Below are 12,604 nucleotides of genomic sequence, written 5' to 3' on the forward strand. Positions count from 1 at the left end.
CCCACTACCGAGACCAAAATGCCTCCTCCGGGCTTTGCCTTCCTGGAGCTGCTAAGAGCCCTGTGTCCTGACGACTCCAGTGCCCCGGGACCACTTGCCTTTTTCCATGGGGATTCCACTGCCCTTAGACGTCCTTTATGCAGTTAGGATGGAGATAAATGTTTAATGCTGGAAAGAACCTTAGAGATAATCCAATCCACTCCATCATTATGTGGGACAGATGCAAACAGATACACGGAAGAAGAAGCAGGGAACAACATTTTGAGTCCTCACAACGTGCTAGAGATGGGCTGTGCTAGATTCTTCAACCGGTGTTGCATCAATGTTTTTTTTACAACAGACTTTCAGAGGATGACATCATATCCATTTGTTGTAGATACAGAAGTCGAAACTCAGAAGATTAAAGAACTTTGCAAAGTTGTAAACAGGTAGTGGATCCAGGGTTGAATCCAGGTTCTAAAGAAAAGAATAATACTAGCTATCATTTAGGAAGCACTTACCATGTGTTGGGCATAGCTCCAAGCACTGTATTTTTACTAACTTATGTAATATTGCCACAAAAACCTTCATGTAGGGAGGAGTATTATGCCCCCTTTTCCGGGGGACGCAGGCACAGAAGACCAGAAACTTGCCTGGGGACACCCCGTTAGTAGATGGGGGAGCCCTGACTCTAGTGGTCTCTCCAGAATCAAGTAATCAGGGAAGGTAGTTATTGCCCGGATGGGAGATAAACAGACCTGAAATAATGATTGGGAGGAAGGGACAGATCTGGAAATGCCTTCTGCTGACCTCTGGATCCCCTGTCTGGACGGGAGGTGTGGGAAGGAGTGAAGACAGCACTCCGTTTTCTTGCTTCCTCGGGGAACTAAGTCAATGGTGACACCATTAGCTGAGACCCAGAACAAAGATAAACCAGCATCACATTTATGTTCTGGGTTACATAGCTGGCATTTGGCTACTTCTACGGCCTCCCTGTGAAACATAAGAGGAAGAATCACCTGTCCTCATTTTCTACCTAAAAATGTATTGATTGGGGCTTCCCTGGTGGCGCAGAGGTTGGGAGTCCGCCTGCCAATGCAGGGGTCACGGGTTCATGCCCCGGTCCGGGAAGATCCCAAGTGCCGCGGAGCGGCTGGGCCCGTGAGCCGTGGCCACTGAGCCTGCGTGTCCAGAGCCTGTGCTCCGCAACGGGAGAGGCCACGACAGTGAGAGGCCCGCATACCACAAAAAAAAAAAAAAAAAAAAGTATTGATTGATCGATTATAAGAACCACTCAGTGGAATTTGGAGCACTGTCGGCCTGATCTCCTATCCACAGGGCCGCGAAGTAGTAAGTGTATTTGTAGCTTTGGGATGACAGTACATACAATCCCTTACTCGAGTCATTCTTACTTGAGAATTATCCTCTGGCCGCCACTATGGGTTGCTGTCAAGGATCCCCTCCCTGGTGAAGAAGACAGCCCCGGTCCTCTTCAGGAAGCTTGTATTTAGGTGAGGGAGATAGGCAATAAGAAAGGAATGAAAGCTTAGCCTGTGAAAAGTACTATACAGATAACGGGGGTGACATGGTACAGAACTCGCTAGCCCAGGCACCAGGTGACATGGGGACTTGTCAGGCGTGAAAGGTGTCTGAGGTTTATTCCAAGTGTGATGGGAAGAAATTGATGCGTTTTCAGCAAGTCAGAGACATGATGTTGTGCATATTTTGCAGCTTGCTCTGAATGTCACTGCATCCAGGGCAGACTGTGAAGGTAGGATTGGAGGCAGAGAGGCTGGTGAGCAGAGGCAGAGGCCAAGGTCGGTGACAGCTGAAAGAAAGGTGCAGAGATGACAAAGTAAGCGGGTAGAAACTAAAATATATCTGGGGGTGTAGCAGGCGGACTTGTTGATGGAGAGCGTTGGAGAGGAAAAGGGAGAAATCACGATGACCCCTGGGTTCCTGGTTTAAAGCCCGGATAAATAAATCGTGCTGCTATTTACCAATATTGTGGCAACTGGACAACGAATTAGTCTCTTTTTTTCTGTAATAAATATTTATTATGAATCAAATGAAGTTACTTTAAACAAATACGTCTTACAAGCTTTTCTTTTTTTAATATTTATTTATTTTTGGCTGCATCGGATCTTAGTTGTGGCACACGGGATCTTTCATGGTGGTGTGCAGGCTTCTCTCTAGTTGTGGCTCACGTGCTCAGTACTTGTGGCGCAAGGGCTTAGTTGCCCCACGGCATGTGGGATCTTAATTCCCGGACCAGGGATCGAACCCGTGTCCCCTGCATTGGAAAGAGGATCCTTAACCACTGGACCACCAGGGAAGTCCCTACAAGCTTTTTTTTAACCACAAAACTTAAAATCAAGTGTGACGTTTCTGGGAAATTGCACAAATACTTGTTGTTGAAAAAGTTATGTAGGTTTTCAATTTGTCATTAAATATCAATAAACACAGATAAGAATTGTTAACACAGTAAGAATAAACAGGTCAAGTACAGCTTTGCCTCACCTGGATGATTTCCAAAGTGTCTCTTTGGTTATTAGGTTCTTGTGGAATTACTGAAACACAAATGTTTTATAACTTTCTTTTCTTTTCTTTTCTTTTTTTCTTTTTTAAACATCTTTATTGGAGTATAACTGTTTTACAATAGTGTGTTAGTTTTTCCTTTACAACAAAGTGAATCAGTTATACATATACATATGTTCTCATATCTCTTCCATCTTGCATCTCCCTCCCTCCCACCCTCCCTATCCCACCCCTCTAGGTGGTCACAAAGCCCTGAGCTGATCTCCCTGTGCTATGCGGCAGCTTCCCACTAGCTATCTAATTTACATTTGATTAACTTTCTTTTCTTTAACTTTCTGTGGTGGTAACTAATGGCGCACAATTCTTGATTTCTTAATGTATTTATGTTGGAAGAATTAGTTTATGTCTTTTTAATGTTTCTCATTACACATCGTTGAATTTTGATTCATTTTAATTTTAAAGAAGGCTGGTTACAAGTTGAGGCTTCTATTATTTTTTATTGAAGTGTAGTTGATGTACAACATATAAGTTACAGCTGTACAATATACTGATTCACAATTTTTAAAGGTTATATTCCATTTATAGTTATTATAAAATACTGGGTATATTCCCTGTGTTGTACAAGGTATCCTTGCAGCTTATTTTATACCTAATAGTCTTAATCCCCTACCCCCATCTTGCCTCTCCCTGCTTCACTCTCCCCACGAGTAACCACTAGTTTGTTCTCTGTGTCAGTGAGTCTGTTTCTTTTTCATTATATCCACTACTTTGTTGTATCTTTTAGATTCCACATATAAGTGATATCATGCAGTATTTTTCTTTCTCTGACTTATTTCACTTAGCATAATACTCTCCAAGTCCATCCATGTTGGTGCAAGTGGCATTATTTCATCCTTTTTTATGGCTGAGTAATATTCCATTATATATATATTCCTATATATATTATATTGTAATATATAATATTAGATTAATATTCCATTATATACAATGTATAATATATATTATAATATATTAATGTTCCTATATATATATATATATATACATATATATATGTATATATATATATATATCTCACATTCTCTTTTTTTGCGGTACGCGGGCCTCTCACTGCCGTGGCCTCTCCCGTTGCGGAGCACAGGCTCCGGACGCGCAGGCTCAGCGGCCGTGGCTCACGGGCCCAGCTGCTCCGCGGCACATGGGATCTTCCCGGGCCAGGGCACAAACCCGCGTCCCCTGCATCGGCAGGCGGACTCTCAACCACTGCACCACCGGGGAAGCCCTCACATCCTCTTTATCCATTCATCTGTCGATGGACACTTAGGTTGCCTCCATGTCTTGGCTATTGTAAACAGTGCTGCTATGAACATTGGGGTGCATGAATCTTTTCTAATTAGGGTTTTCATTTTTATCATTTTTTGGGGGATAAATACCCAGGCATGGAATTTCTGGGTCATATGGTAGTTCTATTTTTAGTGTTTTGAGAAACCTCCATACTGTTTTCCACAGCGGCTACACCATTTTACATTCCCACCAACAGTGTAGGAGGGCTGGAGGAGGAATTAGTTTTGAAGGTAGATGGTCATCAGACACACGTATGTATACGTATGTTTAAGCACGGTACCAGAGCTTACCAAAAAGCACTCTGGACTGGGAACTGAAAAGTCTGATTTGTGTCAGAATGTCATCACCACGAGCAATAACTTCTCAACACCTCATTATTTCCCGTCTGCAACGTGGGGATGATTATATCTGTCTTCACCGCTTCAGAGGGTTGCTGAGAAGATAAATGAGATAGCGTCCAGGCAAGCACTCTGAAGTCTTGGATGGACAAGAACTGTATAAATCCAAGCTACCATTATCATGTCAGGGTGTGTTTATTTTTCATGTATCTGCTCAAAGTCACAGGGGCCATGCATATATCGTGTGTACACTCTTTCCTTCAGGTTCAGTTCCCAGAAGTGGTCAGGTGAACATGTTTTTCTTTCCCCAACTCTCCCTGCAACTGTAGTATTCTCTCGACAGATTCTGCAATTATGAGTGTTTTTGAAGACTTTTTAAAGACCCTGGGAAGAAAGGATTTTGCCCAGTATAACTTTTCCCAGGTAATTCTTGGCTGATAAAGATAATGACGATACCTTCCTTTAAAAGAGATGTACACACACAAAAATAATAATAAAAGAGATGTACAGGTTACAAAGAACCAGCGCACTGTCTCATAGGGTCCTCAACAGCAGCCTAGGAAAGGTGTGGTGTTTTTCACCATTTGACCGAGGAAAGATGGCTCAAGAAGTTCAAGTAATTTGCCTAAAACTTCATGGTACAGTTGGAGTAATTAAAGCTAATAAAAGAGTTGCATTCTAAAAAACAGAGTGAGTGAGCAGTGGGGATGTTGAAAGAACTGAGCCATGTCCCAGGTGACATTTGTCAGAGCTTCTCCCATCCTGGAACCCTGGACGCAATCTCCAGGTCTTTGATAATGGGTGCGACTAGGCTTTTTCTGGTCCAGAGTTTTAAAAGCTGGACCATTCCACCCAGGACCCTGTGTACTCTTCACTACATACAAACAAGCAACCAAAATAAGACCAAAATAAAGTAAAGTTGTCCCTTGGTCTCCAGAGTCCTTGCCTGGTTAACTGTCAGCTTTCCCTTGGAGGACACAAAGAGCATTCAGGTTTGCTTGAGGGGACCTGTGAAAGAGGTCCTTGGCATGGCGGGAAGAAAGCTGGACTTGGAATCCAGACATGAGGCTGAGTCTTGGTCCAACGTGGCTTATTGTGATGAGTGAACCTATTCGAGTTCTGGTTTCAATAAGTGTAAATGGCATATAATAATGTTTATCTGTTTAATATTTATCTGTTTCCTGACTGTGACCTTCCAGTCAGCCTCCCCTTCAGGCACGCGGTTGCAGGTGCAGAAGTTTATGGGCTAAGCGGTCACTTTCCGAGTGACTTGTTGGTGGCTTACTGGATTAAATATGCTCTATTCTGATCATTCCTCCCTTTGTCTTTCTCAACTCAAATGCATGTGTATTTGCTCACTTCTTTTTTTTTTAATCAGTGTTTTTAAATTGGAGTATAGTTGACTTACAACGTGGTGTTAATTCTCCTGTACAGCAAAGTGATTCAGTTATACATATATATTCTTTTTCATATTCTTTTCCATTCTTGTTTATCACAGGATATTGAATATAGTTCCCTGTGCTCTACAGTAGGACCTTGTCGTTTATCCGTCCTCTATATATGTATTGGCTCACTTCTAATGCAGGGGAAATGGGCTGTCCTTTCTGGAACTCATACAGTAGGGCTGTCCACATATTCACCCATTAGCACCAAGCTAAAGAGGGAAGGTAGACAGAGTTGCAGTGAGGACTCGGTGAGCGCGTCTCCAGCGTTGAGCAGGTGACTGCACACGGTGAGGGAGGGATAGCTGCAGTGTCACAGCGGTTCCCTACTCAGGTGATTCTCATTTGTCTGCACTGGTTTCGCTGTGGCCCTGGCTGGAGACTAGACGATGATCATCAGCTCCCTTCAAATGGTCAGGCTGGTTAGAGGTCGGCTATTGGTTTCTCGAGAAGGCGTATCTGTCACCCTTTCTCCTTCTTTTCTGCACACCTTTGAGGAGGGTATTTGGGAAAACGTTTCGTTATGTGGATGGCAAATGCAAATAAAATGACAGTTTTGAGATCAATGGCAAATTTTTAACTTGTTTTACCTCTAAACTGAGGCTGAGAAACAAACCCCCAAACTGTGGACAACATGTTTTTCCAAAGGACCTTTCGGTTTACACGTGTGTGCCTGGGTTTACAGGTGTGTGCGGGGATCCCCCAGAGGCCGCGGGACTGGTTCGGGCCACACGGGCCCCGGGCCAGGCTGACCCCCGGGTCCCGGGCGTGTAGGACGGGCCTCCGGGCCGGGCTTCCCGTCGACCCCGCCTTCCGGGTCCTGGGCCGGGTCCCGAGGCTCGCGACCGGATCTGTGTCCGGGGTACCTGGTGGCACCCGCTCCTCCTCTGCGGGCAGCGCGTCCCCACTCGGCCGCCCTCCCTGCCTCGGCGGCGGCCGCTCAGGTCCCCTCCCCCGTGCCCCCGGGGCCTACCCTGGACCCCGGCAGCGCCCGGGCGCGGGAGGCTGGCCTCCCCCACCCGTCCTCCTCCTCCGTCTCGGCTCTCCGCCCTCCTCCTCCTCCCCTGCTCCTCCCCCTCCCCTCCCCTCCCCCTCCTTTCCCCCGCCCCTCCCCTCCCCCTCCTTTCCCCCGCCCCTCCCCTCCCCTCCTTTCCCCCGCCCCTCCCCACCCCTCCCCACCCCTCCCCTCCCCGCCCCTCCCCTCCCCTCCCCTCCCTCCTCGCCCCTCCCCTCCCCTCCCTCCTCGCCCCTCCCCTCCCCTCCCTCCTCGCCCCTCCCCTCCTCCTCCCTCGGGCCCGGCAGGCGGCGGCGGGAGCGCGCAGGCGGCGAGCGGAGCCCAGTGCGGCCGCGGCGTCTGAGGCCGGTGAGCGGGAGAGCGCGGGGCGTGCGGACAAAGAGGGCGCCGCGCGGAGGTAGGACCCACCCCCGGCCCCGAGTCCCCGGGCCCCCGCCCCCCGGGGCCGGGTTGGAGCGGAGCGGGGCGGCCCGGCCCGGCCCGGGTCACTGCGGCGGCGGCGCGCGCCCGGGCGCACGGCGGGAGGACCTGGCGACGCTGGCTGCGGGCGGTCCTGAGCTCCCGAAACTTCCCGTGGGCGCGGGGCGGCGGCCGGGCGGCGGGGGCACCCCCCCGGCCCTGCCGGCCCTGGCCCGGGGTCTAGGCGGACGGCCCCCTGCACCAGCCCCGGCGAGCGTCTACGCGGGCGGCTCCCGGCACCAGCCCCGGGGTGTCTGCGCGGGCGGCTCCCGGCACCAGCCCCGGGGTGTCTGCGCGGGCGGCTCTCGGCACCAGCCCCGGCGTGTCTGCGCGGGCGGCCCCTGGCCCCGTCGTGTCTGCGCGGGCGGCCCCCGCCCCTGGCCGCGGGCGCGTCTACACCGGCGGCCCGGCACCTGGACCGGCGTCCACGAGGGCCCGCAGTACCTGCGGCGAGCAGAGGGGCGGCCCGACCCCGCCCCGCCGTCAGGGGCAGCAGTTCCTGCCGACGTCCACAACGCCACCCGGTTCCCCTGGACACGTCCACACTGAACTGGGGGTAGGGGAGAGCGGTGCAGGCTCTGGTTTGAACGCTTTTTTCCTGAATGGCCCCATTTTCATATTAAGCCCTCGGTTCTCAGTCCAGCATTCCATTCTCAAATTCTTTGGGTGATAATTTTGCCAGATTTTCTGAATGGGATTAACACAGGCCGTTCAGAAATCGTTTCTGAGTCTGGCAACCGCTGCCCTGATGGGTGCTGTTATATTTGAGCTGCTTTCAGGCCCATCTTTAGTGTGTTGTTTAGAATTGTGAACCTTCGTCTCGTTTTGGTTGGGCAGGATTAAACAGTTCTATTTTTAAGAGCAGCGAAGAAGAAACATATGTATTTAATATTGGGGCCATGGGCCACAGCAATCACATGAAGCGCGGTTTCTTAACCACCAGAGTGGCTTAAATACTGGGAACTCGGTGGGAGTGAAAAGGAATTTCAGGTAGAGGAAACGTTCATTTGCCACTTTCATCTTCTCAGGTGAGTTGAGGACTTTACTAAGGGAACAGATTTCACTTTGAGAGCCGAAGAAATTATGTTCTTATTACGTTTCATAAATCCGATTTATGGCAAGAGTCCTGAATAGTACTTGGTAGCTCTTTCTGCGCGCTGAACTAGATGTCTTTACGGATTCATTTTGAATTGCTTAGAAAGCCTATTTTGTTTTAAATTGTTGACGCTGGAGTTCAGGCCCCGTATTCCATCCAGAGCAAAGCTGCGCTCTTCAGAGGCAGCACTTTTGTGTGCTTTTTGGTTCCTGGCTCTCCCCTGCACCTTTCCCCCAGATGATCATACTTTTCTGTCTTTTCTTCCTCTGCCCCGGTGCCCGCAGAGCAGCGTCTGACATGGATGTTACATGAGGCGCTCTCAGGGCCGCGTGGAGCGTCTCACTCGGTGAACTAGAGGAAGATGGATGAGTCGGCCCTTCTGGACCTTCTGGAGTGTCCCGTGTGTCTGGAGCGGCTCGACGTCTCTGCCAGGGTCCTGCCTTGTCAGCACACGTTCTGCAAGCGGTGTCTGCTGGGTATCGTCGGTTCCCGCAACGAACTCAGATGCCCCGAGTGCCGGACTCTGGTTGGCGCGGGCGTGGAGCAGCTTCCAAGCAACATCCTGCTGGTCAGACTTCTGGATGGCATCAAGCAGAGGCCTTGGAAACCCGGCCCTGCGGGGGGTAGTGGCACCAACTGCACAAACGCCTCGAGGGCCCAGAGCAGCGCTGTGGCCAATTGTAGCTCGAAAGATCCACCTTGCCCCCAGGGTGGACAGCAGCCTCGGGCGCAAGCCTGGAGCCCCCCGGTGAGGGTGAGTAGCCTGAAGGGGCGGTGCGGTGGGTGGGGGACGACGAGGACGACGGTGACGATGGTACTGATGCCCGGTGTGTATTCTTTAGTCTTTGGATGTTTTCTAAATCAGCTCATGGCTAAAGAAGTCACGGTACTGGAACAGATAGGAGATTGTGCCTTGGGAATTTTTTTTTTTTCTTTTTGGAACGAGATTGGATATAAATAATTTTTCTTGTTTTTAAAATTCTCTCCCGGATGGTGGGCCTCTATTACGTTTTAAGATAAATCTTGGGAAACAGTAGCAATTATTCAATGAAATCTAAAATACAGAAGTTTTTTTATGCTGAGTTTAAAATGGAAATTTGGTGTGGTTTTCCCTTTTCGATGGCGTTGGGAGAGCCATGAGTATGTCTATGTATGTGTGCATATATGTAGACATGTTATAAATATGTGTGTGGGTAGATCATAAGTAGGACATCGAGCTTTAATTTTTAAGTGGCTTGGAGCCATTCTGTTGGTTTTATGAATGCACAGCACAGAATTTTCTGGTTGGAGGAATTCTTAACAAATCATGGCCACAGGTAGCAGAGTTTTGTTGCTGTAGCAACAAAATGTCATTGAGAGCTGTGCTAAGACAGCAGAGGATGTAGCTTTATGTTGGGTTTTATAGGGAGTGAAACGAAATGTTTCCATCAGAAAGATTTTTCTTGGGTTTTGGGTTTGGGCTGAAATAATTCGAAGTGAGGCTAAATATCTGGGCAGTTACCACGACGGAAATTTCTAGAAGGTAAGGTATTTTGAAGAAATGTAAATTATGTTGCCGGTGACGGCACCCCAATAAAACATGCTTTTCTCATTTTTGTAAACGTGAAAAGTAGTTGTGGACATTAGATAATTAAAGCACTTCCAATTTTGGCGGAAGAAACAATCTTGATAATTGGCCAAACTGAGAGAATCCATTTTTAAAGAAGAGTTAATCTGGATGGGAATTCTTTTTTCAAGTATTCATAGTAAGCACTCAAAACTGACTTTTTTCCTGTGAGGTAGGAATAACCCTTGGGGATGGCATTAGCTAGTGTAAATTCACAGATGTGGCTCTCTGGGAGCTGTAGGGAATGGCTACCTTCTAACCATTCCTTTCTTCTCAAATTTATCTTTTACAAATGATGTATTTACGTCCCTAGATGTAGAGTACGCAAAGTGTTTTAATTGCTGGAAAACAGTTTTATCCCCAGGCTATCTGGTTTCTTTTGAGTCATATTTAATTTTTTATTTTTTAAAGTTAGTGAGAACTTTGGCTTCTGGAAGTTTTCTTTGCTTATTTGAAGCCCCCTAGTTTTGAAATTGGTCTGCTTATAGGGTTTTCTTAGATTTCCTTCTTTTAATGGAGTTTACACGATTAGTATCTGTGGACTCATGAATATTTCAACCTCAGAACCATCGTTTCTGAGACACCCGACCTAGGTCTGCTTCGCTTAATTAGGGGGTAGATTTGCTTCCTTGGAGGGATTTTGTTTCCTTGTTAATTAGACTGGAGAGGCCTAGCTTCTGGCTGTGAATGGAAGTGTCTCAGTTGTTGACACGTTGCCTTACCTGTGGTGAGGAATGTGGTGAATGTTTGATTACTGATAAAAAGGAGTTTAAGAAGAGGGCTCAAGCATTCAGCTCAGTGTCCTTTGGATTTTAAGTTTTGTTTCTGATGTGGAAGCTAACAATGTGATGTTGGAATGTTCATTTATTTGAACTGCTAATCTCCCAAAGTTGAGCTTCACCTTTCTTAGGTACGTTATTCTGTGATTTTGATGAGGTCAGTATTATTTTTCTGGCTGATATGATTTTCCTGACTTACTTTATGTTTCTTCTTTGGCATGAGAAAAATGACTTGCCAGGAAGCTCAACTGAGCTTGAGCCTTATAATTTGGATAAAGAAGTAGTTGAGGCCAGTAAAAGCAGGAGATGATCATGTCTGTTACTTTTGGGGGGCGGGGGGGCACAGAGAGTGGAGGACGAGACAATGAACAGACAAAATTATTCAGTAATGTGGGTTGATGCAGATGCTGTAATTCTTGTCAGAAGCACTTCTTTTCCCCCAAGTCTAAAATAATTTCTCATTAGCAATTACTGGTACCTTCTACTTTGAAATATTCAAAACAACCAGGGCTACACAAACAGCCCAAGGACCTGAAAGATATATACATTTCAGAAAACGCTTTTATTTTTTGCTTTATTTTATTTTTAAAATTTATTTATTTTATCGAAGTATGGTTGATTTACGATGTTGTGTCCGTTTCAGGCGTACAGCAAAGTGACTCAGTTATACATACACACACACGAACACACACACACATATATATATATATATATACACATTCTTTTTCGTATTCTTTTCCATTACGATTTATCCCAGGATGTTGAATAGAGTTGCCTGTGCTCGACAGTAGGACCTTGTTGTCTATCCATATCCTGTATGTACTAGTTTGCATCCGCGAACCCCACTCTAGAAAATGCTTCTTTTAATAGTGAGACCCCTGGAGTTGTCTGCCAGCCCCTGGGGTGTCTCCTGAGGTGAATGACCTCATAAATCCTAGACCCTCAGCTGCTCTGGCTTGACCCGGGGGTGTGAGAGCCTGTTCCCACGTGTGGTGGAAGCCAGTGCTGGTACCACACGGGCTGCTGTTCGGTTGTGGGTTATGTGCCACGTTCCGATAGATCGTGGCCATGTGGCTTCCTCATGCGTGTACCTCAGGGAGACTGGGTGTTATCAGCAGATACGCACACTTCCAACGTGTGACACACATCTTGTTCCCAGAATTTTAGTGTTTCCTGCCTCATGTGAAGGCGCAAATGGAAGGGTGCTGGGTCGGCGTCACCACTGGAAACCACCAGCTCTCCACTCCGAGTGAAGAACCCCTGCTGGTTGGGCGCCACAGTGCACCAGTGGCATGAGGTGCCGGGGGCGGCTGGCTGCAGATACTTGCTTCCGTGGGCTGAGAAATACCTGCAGAAGGTGGATTTTATATATATGAGTGTGTACAGCGTTCGATGTGGACATGTTTGATTACTCCCTACAGAACTGGGACCTAATGGAATACTTTTCTGCTTTCCAGCTGTGGCTCCACTGGTTCCAGGCCTAATACCTGTGCGTGTACCTGTCCATCTAGGTGCTGATACTTAATGATTTCACACTTCCGCTCCCTCAGGGCGAGCAGATTCAGCAAACACTGATCACATGACCCCTGATTTACACGAAGGTGCACTTCATGTATTCTTTCCTTTGTCTAGCAAATACTTAGCAGGCACTTGCTAGGTACCAGGCGCTGCCCTGGCTGCTGGATAGATAGTGCCGGGGAAACCAGACGCAGATTCTGCTTATGAACCTGTGTGACTGGTGGGAGAGACACACCTTGTCATGGCGGGACAACAGTGCAGGTAGGTCATTAGAGGTGCTAAGCATTAGGCTGGGAGCTGGGGAGATGATAGGCGAGGGCCTGGTTTAGTGCGTGTGTGTCTGTCTGTGTGTCTTCAAAAGCTTCTTCAGGCCGAGGCATTTGAACTGAGGTCTTAAGGGTGCAATGGTATTAATTAGTTGAGACGGGTTGGCGGGAAAAGGGACAGAGTATTCCAGAGGTCCTGACCTACGGCCGGATGAGGCAGAGCTCCC

General features: G+C 47.8%; 1 protein-coding gene across 1 annotated transcript in view; it reads left to right on the top strand.

The window, feature by feature from the left end:
* Positions 1-6,921: 6,921 nt before the first annotated feature.
* SH3RF1 (SH3 domain containing ring finger 1) overlaps positions 6,922-12,604 on the top strand; it is a 153,160-nt gene continuing 147,477 nt past the window's right edge. Inside the window, 2 exon segments of the mRNA XM_067040083.1 lie at positions 6,922-7,050; positions 8,498-8,962. Of these exon segments, the coding sequence (XP_066896184.1) occupies positions 8,570-8,962 (393 nt within the window). The 5' untranslated portion in view covers positions 6,922-7,050; positions 8,498-8,569.

Source organism: Kogia breviceps, chromosome 8 (assembly GCF_026419965.1).
Source record: "Kogia breviceps isolate mKogBre1 chromosome 8, mKogBre1 haplotype 1, whole genome shotgun sequence".
NCBI lineage: Eukaryota > Metazoa > Chordata > Mammalia > Artiodactyla > Physeteridae > Kogia > Kogia breviceps.